This window comes from Pseudopipra pipra, chromosome 14 (assembly GCF_036250125.1).
Source record: "Pseudopipra pipra isolate bDixPip1 chromosome 14, bDixPip1.hap1, whole genome shotgun sequence".
Lineage (NCBI taxonomy): Eukaryota > Metazoa > Chordata > Aves > Passeriformes > Pipridae > Pseudopipra > Pseudopipra pipra.
This window is the reverse complement of record NC_087562.1, coordinates 9,290,417-9,306,881: the sequence shown is the minus strand read 5'-3', so window position 1 is coordinate 9,306,881 and position 16,465 is coordinate 9,290,417. Positions and strand designations below refer to the sequence as shown.

The following is a 16,465-nucleotide window of genomic DNA, read 5'->3' as shown; positions in this document are numbered from 1 at the left end:
TCTTGGTCCTACCAAAGCTAGGATCAACATGAATGAAAATGGCCCCTAACTAGGTGATATAACTGGGGGAGTGGTGGGACCATGGACCTCACTGATCTGCACTCACCAGGCTGCTTCCCCAGCTCCTCGGTGCCTGAGTTACCATCCTTCTCTGGAGCAGCTGCTGGGAGGAACATGCTGCTGGGCATCATCACCTCAGGGGTTGTCACCTGGAGACAGGGGGAAAGGGCATGGGGAGAAGAAAAACACAGGAAAATATTTTAAACATCTTCAGTGGCAAAACTAGACATTGGTATTATGAAGTCAGAGGTGTCACTTCACAGCTCACTGAAGACTCGTATTTATTAGACAAAGCTCACATCAGTCAAAAGTGTTTCTACAGTTACATTTTGGACATAATTAGCAGTGCACACTTGAAGAATAATCTTATTATTAATATTTTTCCTTTATGTAGAATTCAGACTTTGATCACTGACAATGTTTTGTCATGGGCTGTGAAACTTCTTGTGCAACCAATTAGGTAGATAAGTTGAAAGGCCCACCTTAAGCTGCTGAAAACATAATAAGGCCCCTAATTAAATCATACCTCGTAAAGTACGCTGTAATCTTGAACCAGGGAGCATTGCAGCACTGTTTTCAAAGTGTATCGATGCAGGGAAAGGAGGCGCATGAGAAAGAAAAGTACAAATACGGAGAGAGGTGACAAAGGAAAGGATGAATAAGGAAGGACTAAAAAGAAAGCAAATTTTCAAAAGAAAAGCTTTTGGTAACCCTTTCCTTGCTCTGAATTATGCATTCCCTTTGCCCCTCTTCAAGTCTTTGCCTAGATCCTGCACCAGTAAAACCAGTACAGTGCTGGTTTTGGTGTGGGAACACCCACACTTCTAAAGAGCTGTAGAGTCTGCATGGCTCATCTGGAGAGGCCCTCTGGAAGAGCCAAGTGCACACACTCATCCTGTTCTGGAAAACTGTTTCTTTGGATGTACCTGGTCACACACACAGACCCACAAACCACCTTGCTAGCAGCCTGCACATGGCTGGCATCAGACACAGGACAACGAATGTCCTTCTGAATGACCAGAGCCAGTGACTTACACTGCTGAAACACTGCCTCACAGCACCTGGACAGACAGACCTGTGCCCCCATCACCATCCATTTATGTTCCAGCACACGGCTGCCAGTGCTGGTCAATGCCTGTGGCAAGTGAAGACACCTCTACAACCTCAAGCAGCTGCCCATGCCACCCCACTGACACCCAGGGAGTGCTCCCCTTTCACCAGGTACTCCTGGTGATGCCTGTGGTGCTTCTGCTCCCAGCCTCCTGCTGCTAGGAAGGTGAGGCACAGCTAAACACTCCTGGACAACTGTGTTTCCTGGCAAAACAAGCCTCTCTATCCTTCTGCTAGACACAGAGAGGGCATCTGAGCCCTGGATTTCAGGAGAGAAAGAGTGCATGCAGTGGCTTTCTGCACAGCCAAGGCCCACAGGGCTCTGGCTGAACTGCAGGAGATGGGAGCATGCCTGTGGTGAAGCTGAAGCTGGAGAATCTCAGGATGAAATGATGGCACAGGAATGGCTGCAGAACCTTGACCTGAGACATGAGGGGTGTGGAGCTCCCTCCCATTCCTAGGACAGCTGGTACATGGAGGTGAGTGCTGGGTCCCATGGATGCCAGCAAGGAAGGCAGCTGACACATCCCAGGAGGGAAGCTGAGCACACCAAACTCATTCCACCTTTTACTCTAAGCAGGAGTGTCTGATGGCTGCGGGTGGTGGGTTGGGAGACGTGAAAGGTCACTGGTTAATTCCCAGTAGCTGGGCTCGGAGGAGGGGGACAAGCAGGGAGGCCAAGGAGGGAAGGCAAGAAGAAACCGTTCCTCTCAGCTTTAGCAGCAGGGAGAGTGCTTTCCTAGGATCTTTAGGAATTATGAAAAATAAATCATGAGAAATTAAAAAAAACCCCAACAGAGTAGAAAAAGAATAAAATTATCTAACACCTCAGCTGCACATCATTATAGAGCTGTGGCTTTTCATAGGCGTTACAGTACGGCAGCCGTCCCCACCACCATGCTCAGTACGACGGATCAGTAATTGTTTTCATACACTTTAATTAGAAAAACTCAGATGGCTATGAATAATAATGGAAAAGAGAGACTTTTGCACTTGAAAGGTTGAAGTCAATCAAGTGTGAATGACGGCAAAAAAGAAAAAAAAAAGACACCAATTCATCAGGCCTCTGTTGTCTCGCCGCGTCTTTAATCATAATTCCTGATTGGGATTCAAGAAGGCAGTAAGCAGCGGTTCTTTGTCTGCCTTCACCTTCCGTCAATTAACTCTCCCCGAAATATAATCATCAACCTCACATGCTCCTCTGCATCTTAATCTGGGGCTCCAAACCACTAAGTCCTGCCCTATATGTGTTTAAGTAATTACCTTTATCTACCTGCATCTCCACAGCTACCATTCCTTCCCTTCCTTCCACCCTCCCTCCATCATAGGGAAAAAAAAAAAAAACAGGAAAAAAAAAGAGGTGGTAAGAAAAAAAAAAAGGCTGTGGTACATTAAATTGCTACAGGCACAAAATCCCCAAAGGCAAACAGAAAAAAGCTTGGGAAAAAGTGCACGGCAACTAGAAATTCTGGATATGGATGTGGGGAACTGTGGCGGTGCAGCCACAGGGGCTGGCCCTGGGGAGCAAACCCCTGGAAACAAGGCACTGGCCAGCAACTGGACTCAGTCAGGTCCTCTGGATCTATCCAGGCTGCTCCTGCCCCTTTCCTACACCCTAATCCAGGGCAGGACCCTCTGCCCCTTCATCCCCATAGACCAACCCCGAGCAAGCGGCAAAGATAAAAGGAGTGCAAATGGGCTGCATGTCTCAAATTACTTTGCACTGACATGGAATTCCAGACTGCCCTTTTTGTAGGGTTCATCCTTTTACACTGCAAACCTATCTGAGGACACCCCGTATCCTTGGACCTGCAGAACTCGCCTGGCACGCTGTGACTGCTTTTCATATAGCCCGAGAGTGGGGGCACGACGAGGCAGGAAGGTACAGTGCCCCCAGCAGGTGAGGCAGGAGCGGTGCTCTGTGACACGGCATTTTGTACTGCAGATGTATTTCATGGCATTAACTGTTCCAGTGATCAAGAGGACCGTGTTTATCTGGAGCACAGCCTGTGTTAGCACGTGTGGCTGTCAAATGCTCTCCACCTTCCTCTCACCTGCACAGGCGATACCTGGCGTATCATCTTGGCATCCCTCCTCAGCTCAGCATCCCCCCCCCTTTGATTCCTGTCTCCCTGTTTAAATGTCTCCTCAACACCGTTTCAAGACAGCAACACGTCATTCAGTGTGAGCCGTTACTAAAACACAACCCTACAGCTGTGAGTTCAATAAATGTGGTTTGTCTCTTCCCTTCCCTTCTCCTGCACACAGCTGTTCTTCTCTGTCTAACACCAAACCATATGCACTGCATGGCTGTAGCCACCATTTCCTGGCCCACAAGCCACCAGCAAAGCCTCTTCCAGCATGGCACCTGTCTCAGTCACCCCAGATCCACCTCTGTGCACAGCCTGAGCTCACCATTGCCTGTGGTTCTGACAGCTGAGGTCCCTCTTGGTTCTCCCACTGTTACCACACAGAAGGTCCTTAGAGGATGGGAAGCTGTTTGACAAGTCTCTCTGCTTCCAAGGACCCTTCCTTTTGGGTGAAATTCAGACCCCTTCAGCAGATAAAATTTCTTTATGAAGATGAGATCCATGGAGAGGCATGGGGACCCCACTTCAGTGGCCATTTCTATGGATGAGGTGGCCCAGGGAGGACTGTTACAGAGCACCCAAGGGCTGATGGGCCACGTGTCCTGCCTCCCTCTCACTCCAGTATCCTCAGCAGATGACATGCCCTGACACCTACAGACCTGTCATCATGCTGGAGAACGACCAGTGGGCCCGCTCCTCACCAGAGACCATCTCCAGCAGTGACAAGCACAGCTCCTGCCACCACTGGCTCTACTGGATTTTTAACGACTGACTGTAGAACCGCTCGTTGTCAGGGCTGGAGGCTTGGAGCCCAAGACCCACCAATATGACACCCAAATACTGCTGGCACGTCCGCCAGCAAGAGCAGCCAGCTTCCCTCACACTACACCTGCCTGCGCTGTCTGCAGATCGAGGCATTAAGTGCAGGGACAGTTCCTCCAAAAATGCCCCAAAATGCTGGAATCATGTGGCTCTGAAAAGAAAACCTCTAGAAGGAGTCTGAGGAGATACATCCCCATGTCCATGCAACCAGGGGAAATACAGACAGGAGGCAAGGTTCCCCACCAGACAAAGGAGGTAATTTCCATTACAAAGAGAGAGAGAGGGTGCTGGAGTGAAAAGCTTCATTAGACTCCGAGAGGCAAAGCGATGGCAGTATACCAAGGTCACTTCTAATTTAGACCATCTAATTGGCAAACATGGCTCCAAATGGCTATCATCTCACAGGGCTCAGAATTAATGAAGCCCGATTATTTTCATTACCTTCATCCGAGATGGAGAATGAGACAGAGAGTGAGAGGGAAAGGGGGGAGAGGGAGGGGGCGAGAAGGAGGGAGAGAGAAAAATTGAATGACAGCAGAAGGGAGAGAGCAATAAGAAAAGACAATGGGAAAGAGGGAAAAAATGTAAAGATAGCAAGAGGGGGAAGTGAGATGGCAGGGATGGGCAGGAATGACTCCTGAAGCAAGGGAGAAAAGAAAAAGATGGAAAGAGGGCTGGAACACTGGGAAGACGCCCTAAACTGAGGAAGAGAAAGCTGACAGCAAAGATGATGGGACAGGAATGTGCAGAAGGATAAAGCAGACTGTGGGAGGAGGGAGAGCTCCTGCTCCCAGAGGCTCTCGGGAAGCCGTCCTCTCTCCCAGCTCCAGCCCATCAGTCTTGTCAATCGCCTGCGCGGGCGAACTGCACTTCACCCTCATTACGGGGCCCTGTGGAGCCGAGCGGGCCCAAGCAGAGGCTGTAATGGGAAAGATGGAGCCTGGCCCCGCTCAGAGCAACTGAGATGCCACGGAGAGCAAACTTGGCCACATTCATCCACCAGCTCTGTGGAAGGGAAGCTGCAGGAGGTGGGGGGATAGTGTGAGCCCCAGCCTCTGTCCCTGTGTGGTACTGGGGCACGGTGTGCTCTCCATTCCCCTCAGCCAGTCTTGCCAGCCCCCATCCCTGCACCAGGGCTGGCGGGAGGATGCGGGGGTCCTGTGGGACAGCCAGCCCGGCTGCTCGCTGATATGAAAAGGAGGGAGCACGACCAGGCAGCTCTGAGATGCCGAGTGCAAGCAGGAGCCGTTACCATGGCAACAGACATATTAGACACTGCAGGTTCCTGAACGGCGTCTGATAAGGTGTTCTTAACTGGAGCCTCCTCCAACGCTGAGCACAGTGACACTGTGTCGAGAGGGACCCAGTTCCCAGTTACAGGGATGCAATTCCCTTGCAGTGACACCAAGACCTGACTCACGTGTCAAACCGAGATGGGATCTTCATAAGAATGAGCAAAATTAAGATCCTCTGATGGTGCCATGTTCTACATAAACTGTACTGATTGCTCAAAATATTTGTCATTGAATAAAATGCACCTTCTTGACCCTGTGGTGTTAGACCCAGAGCAGGAGAGGCAATCCTCCTCCCCAGATATGTCTCTGGGTGCCAAAGGAAAGAGCCAGTGGCAATGGAAGGTGGGGAAACCAGAAACAAGCATGAGGATGAGCATCACGGCTGGGCTAGTCTCTGCTGATCCCAGCAGTCCCTCAGCCCTGCTCCAGCACAGTAGCTGTGCTCACCTAAGGGACTGTCCCTGACCTCCTCTGCAGGGTGTCCTGAGCTCCTAAATGAGGGGCTCCTGCCAGTCCCCCATATCCTGGAGGACGCAGATCTGCCTGAGGATGGACCAGCCCAATGCTTCTGCTCCAGACTGCACATCCAGCCCACAGCCTGGCTCAAACCACACCACTCTACACCAGCAAAACAGCTACCCTGTTACACTCACTGGTTACACTCACTGGCCTAAGGAAGGTGCTCAGCTTTTGCTCGCTGCTCTTAGAAGGTCAAAACATTTGCCATCAATGTAGTTAGAGGTGAGCAAGAGTCGTTCAAGCCCAGAAAAGGTATTTACAGACTTGACCAGCACCAGTGAAACAGACACAGGCCACAGAGGCCGTGATCTCTGTGACGGGACAGCTCTGTAACTCAGGCACACAGGTGGCCTGCAGAGCAAAGCCACATCCTGCTGAGCCCTGAGGGGACAGGCAGTTGGTAAAGCAAAGCAGGAAGATAAGGAGCATAAAGGTATTGATGGAGCAGGAACTGGAACGGGCTGCCCAGAGAGCCTGTGGAATCTCCTTCCCTGAAGATACTTAAAAGCTGTCTGGACACAATTCTGAGCAATGTGCTCAGGGGACCTTGTCTGAGCTGGGAGGCTGGGCTGGAAGAGCTCTGGTGGTCCCTGCCAACATTACCCATCCTGTGATTCCATGACCCTTTCTTTGAGAAGGAGTCACAAGAGGAATCATAGAATTGTTAAAGTTGGAAAAGACCTTTAGGATCATCAAGTCCAACCATCAACCCAGCACCACTACCAGGTTAAACCATGTTCTCAAGTGCCACATCCATATGTTTTTTTGAACACCTCCAGGGATGGTGACCCCACAGCTTCCCTGGGCAGCTTGTGCCAGAGCTTCGCAAACCTTTCTGTGAAGAAATTTTACCTAATATCCAATCTAAACCTTCCCTGGTGCAGCTTGAGGCCATTTCCTCTCACCACTTGTTACCTGGGTGAAGAGGCTGACCCCACCTGGCTCCAACCTCCTTTCAGAAGGGAGCTGTAGAGAGGAAGAGTGACAGAAAGAGAACACCAGAGAACTGTAAGAGAACAGCTGGGCCATGTTGTGTGTGCTTGCTCAGAAGATGTCACAGGAGGGAGCTGATACAGAACATGAGTATTACAACAAACACAGTGTTATTCACCTCCACTGCCAGGAATCAGCAAAGAAGGGAGAAAACAAGCAGAAACAGAGTGCAAGAAAAAAATCACAAAGAAAAAGAATTGGCAAAATAAGAACTTATTCTGTATACTTGGTGACAACTTCTTAATGCAGACATGATCTTCCCTCAAAGATTATACCAAAGAAAAAGAGTGTATTATGTGACAAAACATCCCATCAGCTGCTGCATATTCCAGAAGCTTCTGTGCAAGCTGCCATCCCATGCAGTGACCTGCAGTGATCAGGTCAAGGAAATTGTATTTATCCTGACCTCTTCACAGGGAAATCACTCAACACTTCCACAGGGCTCAAACTCATACACGACCTATCGGGATGGGATGAACCTCAATGGCAGAGCCCTGATAGGTGAAGTAGTTGCCCACTGCAGCAACCTCTGCTCCTCACCTTCGCGGGGATGGCAGCGGACACGCTGGGATGGCAGTGGACACACTTGCCTATGCAGCCACTTACCGTCATGATGAGTTTCTCAACACAGTCAGGTGACACGCTGTGCAGGTGGGTGAGGTGCAACTGCAGGTGGATCTTGTTATTCAGCATGTCCTGGCAGAGCGGGCAGCGGAGCATGGGCTGCACAGAGTGCTGGGTCATGGCATGCACCCGCAGCCGGTTCACGTCTGTGTTGCTGTACTTGCAATACGGACACTGGTACATCTGCAGAGAAGACAAATGAATCACACAGCTGTTCCAGCCGCTGCTTTCCTCTTACAGTCAGGCTTTAATAATTTGATGCCTTATCCGATCACCAGTTATTGCCTTTCATCCTCCTTCTCCCATTTTATTCTTTGCTTTTGGCACATTGGAAACAAATTACCTGCACAGAAAGGTGAGTTCTTCCACCTTACCTGCTCTGATTTGGTCTCCTCTGAAGTTTTTGACCATTTAAAGGAGAGAGGCGACTCAGAGCTGCTGGGAAATGATATCCGCTTAGAGGACGCTGAAGGCTCCGTCAGCTCCTTCTCTGCCTGGCTGGCTGGTGCTGCAACAAAAAGTGATTTACATCAGGAAACCTCCAAAGAGGTCTAGGTTGGACAGTGCTTCCATTTACTGCTTGACATACTCCCCAAGGACTTGGAGGAGGATGAGTACTAAGTCCTACAATGCACACTTGGCCAGGTGACTTGTGACTGGTGACCAGAAGCAGAGAGATCTCAGCTGTTTCTGGGGGCTGCTTACAACCTGCGGGTGCAGGAGGGTCTGGGCCTGTGGCTATGTCCAACACATAAATTCTTGGCCAGATGTGAAGGCCCATTTGTCACCTTCAGGGGCAGCTGGACTGACTCAGTGAGGTAGAACTCATACCCTTTGCTCACCCAGGACATTTTACACATGGACACTCTGGAATACGTTTGCCCTGCAGAGGGCCGGTGGTTGTGGCCGTCAACCCAACCAAGGTACCCGTGCTGGCAGCAGTGGCACTGCTGGGATGGCTCTGGCCAGCTCAGCCCATGCCTCCAGAGGAGTATGCATCTCTGGTGCTTCCCAGGATGTGGGCCTGCCAAAATCCCGATTTTGGTGGGACCTGGCCTATGGGACCCAGACACTCCCACCTTGACAAGCTGAGGAAAGGCCATTTTATAACAGCCAAACAGAGAAAGGCAAACGAGTCCTGAAGTCAACAGCAAAACATTCTGTGAGTTGTGGCACTGGGAGAAGCACATCTCTGACCTTTCCCCTCCCCCGAACCCTGGCCGCCTGCAGTACATAAATTTGTGGGACATCTATTATTTAAAAACTGTAAGGACAAGTATATTATACACAGCCCCCGTCTCCTCCTCCCCGAACACACATTCATAACAGTACTTTAATCTGTCTCGAATCGACTTCAAACCCATTTCGCCCTTAATGGGAGTTATTCATTTTCACTTGAAAGGTAATATCTGACAGCTGGATATTTAATATGATGGATCGGCTGCCGATTAACAAGGCACTGTAGCATTCTCAGGCCGGTCCCCCACACTTTTCCCCCTGTCTCCTACTCTCCTTGTGAACCCGCTGGTATCTGCTCCTTGTTTCAGAAGATGCCGTTAGAGTCAGATCCTGGCAAACTGCTTCCTTCCCAAAGACCCTTCAGTGCACTGGCATGAGCTGTATTTCCATTGGTACCAAATCACAGTGGGGAATACAATCCCTGTTTCTAACTGCCTTCCCTGACAGTCCCCACCTCTGCGCGTTCAGTTAGATAGAGACAAAGTAAGTTCCAGGAGAAGGAAAACAGGTATTGCAAATAGGTAACGGTAGTGTCAGAGGGAGGCAGGGATTGGAGGAGCTCTGGGATCGCTGAGTTCCTCCTGGTAGGCTTGGAGGTGATCTCATTCCCTGCGGTGCTGCCAGTTGCACACCTGGTGCTTCAGTCCTGGCTGGGCACCAGCCTCCAGACACAGATGCACAGTCCTGGCTGTATCTGAAAGCCAAACCACAGGACTCCGCTGTGCTGCCAAATCCATGACAATGTCCAAACCAGGCATTTCCTTGTGTAAAACAAGTCTGCAGTGTCAGTGACGACTGACAGACACTAACACAGATCCTTCTGCCCCTGTGGAATGACATGCTGCTCTGCTCAGCCCACTGCTTGAACCAAGATCCTCCCTGGGCTTCAGAAGTGGAAAGGGGTTAAAGGTGTCTGCAAAGCCAGAGTTGGCCTTCCTTGCTTCCTGTAATAAACATGCTTGGAGCATTAGGCACATGGTACCACCTTGTTGCTCCTCCGCTGAGGAATGCAGTCCCTCCTGGAGGGTTTGGGGAGGCAGAGATCACCACCAACAGCCAGCACTGTAGTGGGCGAAGGACCACCCTGGCACTGTCCTCAACACCACCCTGCCTTAAAACACCCTGCCCGAGCCCTGTGTGATGTGAGCGGCCCTGGTCGGGAGCCTGATCACGGCTGACATGGTCCACTCCTCAGTGTGACCTCAGATACTGAAGCGCCAGCCCTGATCAGGCAGCTGGACATTGAGACTGGCAGCTGGAGACCCCAGGTCTGTCAGGGCAGTCAGGCAGCCATGTGAGCCCTGCTCCAGCCCTGCGCCAGGCTGGGACAATGACAGTCATGGCTTTGGGTCCCCTTGGACCTCTCTGCGCTGGATGGTGACTGGGGCTCCCTGTGTTTCTGCACCAGCTGCTCAGTAGCAGGATGTTTTTGGATGCAGTGACCAAATTCAGCTCAACCATCAGCTACCCACAGGCTGCTAAACACCAGCTGCAACCTTGGGAGTCACGACAGGGTATTTTCTCATCTCCTTTCTACTGGGAAGCAGCCTGCTTAGAATTAGTAACAGGTAATTAAAATGTGCTTTTCCTCACCATCTCTAAAGTAAGTACCCAATTTTACTAAATGCACTTGATCCAACCCATAACTTTAAGCCTTCAAAACCAGAGTTACTGATGATTGTCCAGACCCCAGAATAATTAATTTGGTGCAGGGTTCTGAAAAATGCATATGGAATATTTGTTCTAAGTATTTTGAGTTGACAGCTCAAGTGGGAATTTTAACACTGAGACCAAAGTTTATTGTTGATAAACAGGCAAATACATGAAGTGACACATTCAGTCCACATCACAGATCAGAGAAATAAAGAACTCTCTGCTGCCTGGAGAAACAAGGGCGCAGCTCGGCACCTGCCTGCAAGGCTCCCAGCATGGTGTGGGACCTTCTGTCTGTGCAGAGAGGACAGGACAGAACATCTTGGTCTCAAAATGTACAAAGAGCCATGACCTCGAAGGGCCGTGAGGCACCAGAGCAAATGCAGACTCCGCCTGTACCGTGACCACAGGCCAGCATCTTGCTTCCAGGTCAAGGCCTTGCAGGGCAGAAAAAGGAATTTGGTTTAAAGTATGACATATGCCTACATATTGGATAGTACTGTTACATACTTTGATTCTTTAAATGGATTTAATTCAGATTTGACCATTTAGAGGAACATCTAAATCTAAAATTTAAATAAAATGTCTAAACTAATGTCCCCTAAAGCCAAGTGTGATTAGGCAGTGCTGCCATAGCACTTCTGGAGACCTACTTATCTTCTTACTCTTCTCAGCAGCTTCTGCTTTTCAGAGGAGGAAGAGAGATTCTCCCCAGCATTATTCCAGAGGTGAGATGGGCACTTCCTTCGAAGTGGAGACCTTTCCCTTGCTGGTTCCAGAGGGAAAGCCAGCATGGGTCCCCCAAGCTCCTGTTCTCCATCCTGGTGGGAAGGGAGTTGCCACCCACCTCTCAGCCATCAGAATCTTTTAGCTAAAGTACCACTGACAGCCCCTTCATCTAAACTTCCATCTCCCAACCCAGCAACATAATGGAAAAGCCAATTAAATGATTATTAATTCATGCTGCTTTCCGTAAGCTAGAGGTTCTCATCTCCCTGCATTCCGTAAACCAGCTTGCCACTTGCCCTAGAAATTTACAGTGGGGTTTCTGCTATTGCCATTGATTTAAACACCACCCTCCTCCCCAACCTCTGAAAAATTCCCTGTCACGAAGTTCAACCGATGGCCTGGGAAACTTCTCAGCGGGGTCAGGGAACTGTCCTTTCACTGCTCGATGGAAAATAACATTCTGTATTTGGTGGTGCTGCCTGCCCCAAACTGCCTTGATGTGTTCTCAGAGCCATCATTCAGCATCATGAGCCCTCGGACCAGCTGAAGCTGCTGCTGTGCCGCCCAGCCTTCTGCCAGCAATGCCCACGGCCACTGTCCTTTGCCCTTACAGCACCTGTGGCTGTCCCGAAACCCAGGGTTTGTTTATCGGTTTCATCCATTCTCCAGGAACTTCCATGACCCAGGAGCACCCGGAGCTCCCTGGAACCCTCAGAGAATGGTATGGGGCACCCAGCAGTGCCACGGCACTGCCCCCTCCTCAGTAACACATGGGCCAACGTTTCCTCCTCAAACACCGTCTGTTTAATTCCTTGTTCCCTGAACATACCTTCCGTTCTATCAGCTGCTGTAGCCACACTATCAGGCCTGTGCACTGCCTGTTGCTCTACAGCATTTCTCAGCTCTGTATTTGACAATAACATGATCGACAGGTAAACACCCCCTGCACTCGGTACGGGCACTCTGCACCCGCCCTCGCTGCCGCCTCGCATGGCTCTGGCCCTGAAAATGGCCGAATAATTTGTTTTTCTAATGCTGTGTCATACCTTCCTGCCTGCAGCGAGTACCCACAGCTGAATTACTATTAAATATTCATATCACAGTACCCAGAAGCCCCGGCCGCCACCAGACTTCCCTGCCTCGCTCCGTACAAACACAGAGCACCCAGCAGACGCTGTGGTGAGACGTCAGGCAGCACCAGGGGCACGTGGAGGCAGTGCTTTGCTTGGCACTACGGGCACCACGGACCTTCCTCATGGCCCCATAGCCCAGTTCAGCTCCCCTGGCACCCATGGATGCTGCCAGAGCCCAGTGTGCCCCGAGCCCAGCTGGCTACCGCACAGAGCCACCTGGAGCTGCCTCCCAGGAGCCTTTTGTATATCCTTGGAAAAACACAGTTAGAGGCAGCTTCCCATCCCCTCTCCCAGGTTTCCCTGGCGCAGGCGCCAGTGCTGAGAGTGGCTCCATCATGCCCCTCGTCCCCTTCCTCCCAGCCTCTCAGACCCCCAGAACATCCCAGCCATTAAGTGCTCCACAAATGCCAGATATTAAAAAAGCAGCAAAAAGCAGCCGGGGGGAGGGGCAGGAATAGATTTCCGTCAGGATGTGCCTGACCTGTTTTTTTCAATTTCAGTAATTAGAAAGGCAGTCGGCCTGTAGGAATTATTCATAAACTGCAGGAGCTGTGCAGTATACATTTATGTTAAACATGTCAAAGCCGATTGAAATCATGCCTGCCAGCACCATAGTCCATAAACACACTTTTCTGCAACAATTTCCCAGCTCTCGGCAGCCCATTAATACCTCCTTTAATAGCAATCTACCACGGATTTGAATCAGGGACGCTCCATTGCACTAATTGCTCTGTTAGGTGAGCATCATGGATTTAAAAAAAAAAAAAAATCATTAACAAAAATAAAAGCCCTTCAGGCCAGTCCTCCAGAAAGATTTCATTTCAATCTATATTTTAAGTAGACTTTGTTTCTTGTTTTTGTGGAAAAAACCCTGATATACTCTGAGTACCCAACAGACTGCATTAAGGAAGTCTCTGGTAGCCAGGTCACTGCTGGTGATGGGCTTCTCGGTCAGAGACACAGACCAGCACCACCTTGAACCCAGAGGCCTCGTACTGGTCTGTCCTGGCCTGATCCCGTTTCAGCTCAGTATCCATCATCGACATCCTGCCTTAAAAATGGAGTCAAGATCAGCCACAATACCTTTTCCCTTCGCTGGTTTGCTTGCGGTAAATCTTACATTAGTCATGACAAGATAATGTCTAATGCTGAGCCATCAGGCACAGAGCATCTCCCTACTCCAGCAAAGAGGTGGGCACAGAACATCTCTCTGTTCCAGCGTGGAGGCACTGCCATCTTCCAGAACCTTCTAGGAGCTACAGAGAAGCCTGCGAAAATCAAGATCCAGTGAGTCCTTATTTGGGATGGAGTTTTCCACGTGTATACTCAACTGGAAAATATCACCTTAAGAAATGTTTCTGCTTCACATTATTCCATTTTAAAATAAACACCAAGAACGAATCGATATATTTATTTTGCAGTTGAGACATTTTGACAAATTCGCAATGAAAACAGAATTTTTCCCCTTGGTGCTGAGACTGACCCTACACAGGCTGCACCTGGGCCATACCCACCACAGCACAGCCCCTCACCTCTGCATCAGGGCAGAGAGCTGGGCAGAGGAACTCGGCATTTCCTTACAGATCTCACAAACCTTTAAGAAAGTGGGAGAAATAAACCCCCTGTGCGCAGTGAGGAAACCGAGGCACAAAGGGGAGCAAATTGCTGAGGAACATAATGATCAAATTGAAGGTGATGAGCAGCAAACGGGTCTGTTCCCCTCCCCTTCCACACGCCAGTCACTGGCTTTGAGCCTGCACCTCTCCCGCCTCCATCTCCACCTTCACAGAGTCGCCTGGCTCAGAGGCTCCTCCGAAGGTCAGCCAGTCCATCCAAAGCAGGATAGACTGTGCCTGCCTCATTCCCGACAGCAGCTCCTCTAATCTTCTTGAAAGACCTCTGAGGAACCTTCCCAGAAAACCCACTCCGTGCTTCACAGGCTGTACAGGATTTTTTTTTATTTATTATCTAACCTCAATCTTTCTCCCTTCAATTTAAGCCCATTGTGTCTTGTTGTCTGTATCCTCAACATGAAGAACAAATTATTTCCTCCCTTTCAGAAGCATTTCATGCACAAGAAGACTTATCTTGTCCTCCTGTTGAGTCTTTTTTTGGGTCAAATAAGCCTGTTCATTACATTTTCTCCCAGCTGATGTTGCTCTGTTCTGGGTCATTCCTGCTGTTTGGGTTTTCTGAAATTGCTCCCCACATTTCCCAACGCCCCAGCTCAGGAAAGGAGAGCTTTCCGGTGCTGATGAAACCCACCCATGGCACAACAGTCACCCATACCACAGTGTCTGGGCTTCATTTCAGCCTGTCCCGAAAAGCGGCATCGAAAGCCTTCCCAAGGAGACCCTGACTGCAAACAGGACCTTCTTCACACAGAGGGAAATTGGGTCGTGTTGACATGATTTGTTCTTGACAAATCCGTGTCGACTGTTCCTCATCTCATTATCTTCCCATCAGCACTTACAAACAGTTGTTTGGTCAATTCCCAGGAAAATCTGGGGCAAATGGAGCTGGCAGGTGTGCGGTTCCCCAGCCACTCCTTCAGCCAGGGACAAGCCCCATGTCTGTCCCTCGCTGCACCTCCCCTCTCTTCTGCACAGCACAAGACAGAGCAGCTGGCAGGTCTGAGATGCTCCAGGCACTTTCTCCCAACACCCAGGTATGATGCAGAAGGTCAGGGACAATGTTCAGTGTCACCAAGTGCTCTGCAGCCTGTTCCCTGGCAGATGGGGGACGGGCTCTCCCCACCGTGCCACTGACATGGGCTATGCTGCTCTGCTTAGTGAAAATGAATGCAAAGAAGGCTTCGTGCTCTTCAGCCTTATGACACCATGGTCACAGCCTTACCCTGCTGCCGAGAGCACACTGGCTCAGTGCCAGCAGCCTCCTCCTCCTTGAGAGCTTCCTGGTACTGCCTGCTCCCCTCTCTGCTCACAGCCCCACTGGTACTGGGGCGTTTTCATGTCCCTGTACTTGGCTCCTTAGTGGCTGTCAGGAATAATCTGACTCAGTTTCTATTACTTCCCATGTCTGAGGTCCAGAAGGACCCAGAAACACAGCCACGTTCCTCGAAGGAGCCTCAAGATCAGGAAAGTGAATGAGGTGTGGTGCCTCCTTTGCACACCTGCCAGACAGCAACACTGGGTAACATCACAATGCTTTAAAGTTCAGGGCGGTGGTGTTATGTGTTTGCAAGCAGGACCCGAGTTCAGCATCAGCACATCACACACCATGCTGAGGCTGTGCTCCAGACAAGGCTGGTCCCATGCTCTGTAGGCTCACATGTCCATTGTGCATACTCTCCACACACAGTTAGTTCCCTTTGCAGACCCTATGGAGCCATCCCATTTCTGATTTGCTCCTTGGCTGACAAACACTGGGTTAGAAATTTCACTAGCATGATGAAAAAATAAACCCATCCAAATCCAAAGTTTCTGGACAGTAAAGGGTTTAAAAAGAAGGCTCCTCTTTTTTCCTTACATATTTTTAGATATAAAAATAATATTTTCAAAATGATCAGCCTTTTTAAGCGCTTCAGGTTTGGGCAAATGGCCCTACTTACCCCTGAAGAGATGTAATCAATAAATAATACTTACCTCTTTCTGTGATACTTCACAAAGTGCTTATGTTCAGGATCATAAAATCCCACATGAGACTAAAAACCACCTAGAGCCAAGCAATATCCGCATTTCTGGGTTAAGAACGGGTCTGTGATAGGGAGGAACACACAGAGCAACCTTGAGTGGAGCCCATACCGAGAGCACAATCCTCAATAAGCAGTTAGGCCCAGCTTGCCCTCTCTGCCCATTAGGACACATCTTCCATTGACTGAGATTGAGACAGGCTGAGATTAGAACTGTAGACACAAAACACCACATTCCATCCTTGTGAAGACTATATAAAACAAAATATCTTTGTCTGGGGCTCACCAAGAGGTAAACACGAAAGTAGAAGGAGAAGGCTGCCTGGAAGAAGGGTCTCTGCGCAGACTGAGGCATCACACTGACCAACCCCGAGCCTGCCAACCGAGCAGGCCAGCATGGAGAAATGGGACCCAGGAGTCAGAACTGCTCCGTCCTGGTCCAAGGAAAATGGGTGCCGCCTCCAGCGCCTCAGGTTCTGTACCCACGCTGAAGCGGTCACCAAGGGCCAGCTGAAGGGAGAGATGTCCCTCTCCATAGGGAGACAG

The 16,465-nt window shown here is 50.0% G+C and overlaps 1 protein-coding gene across 19 annotated transcripts in view; it reads right to left on the bottom strand.

The window, feature by feature from the left end:
- Window positions 1-16,465, bottom strand: part of ZFHX3 (zinc finger homeobox 3) — a 514,090-nt gene that overhangs the window by 13,685 nt on the left and 483,940 nt on the right. For all 19 annotated transcript variants that reach the window (XM_064670437.1, XM_064670430.1, XM_064670429.1 and 16 more), the window contains 3 exons: window positions 7,888-8,021; window positions 7,496-7,696; window positions 107-209 (listed from right to left, as the gene is read on the bottom strand). In XM_064670437.1, coding sequence (XP_064526507.1) covers window positions 107-209; window positions 7,496-7,696; window positions 7,888-8,021 — 438 coding nt within the window. The remainder of the gene's footprint in view (window positions 1-106; window positions 210-7,495; window positions 7,697-7,887; window positions 8,022-16,465) is intronic.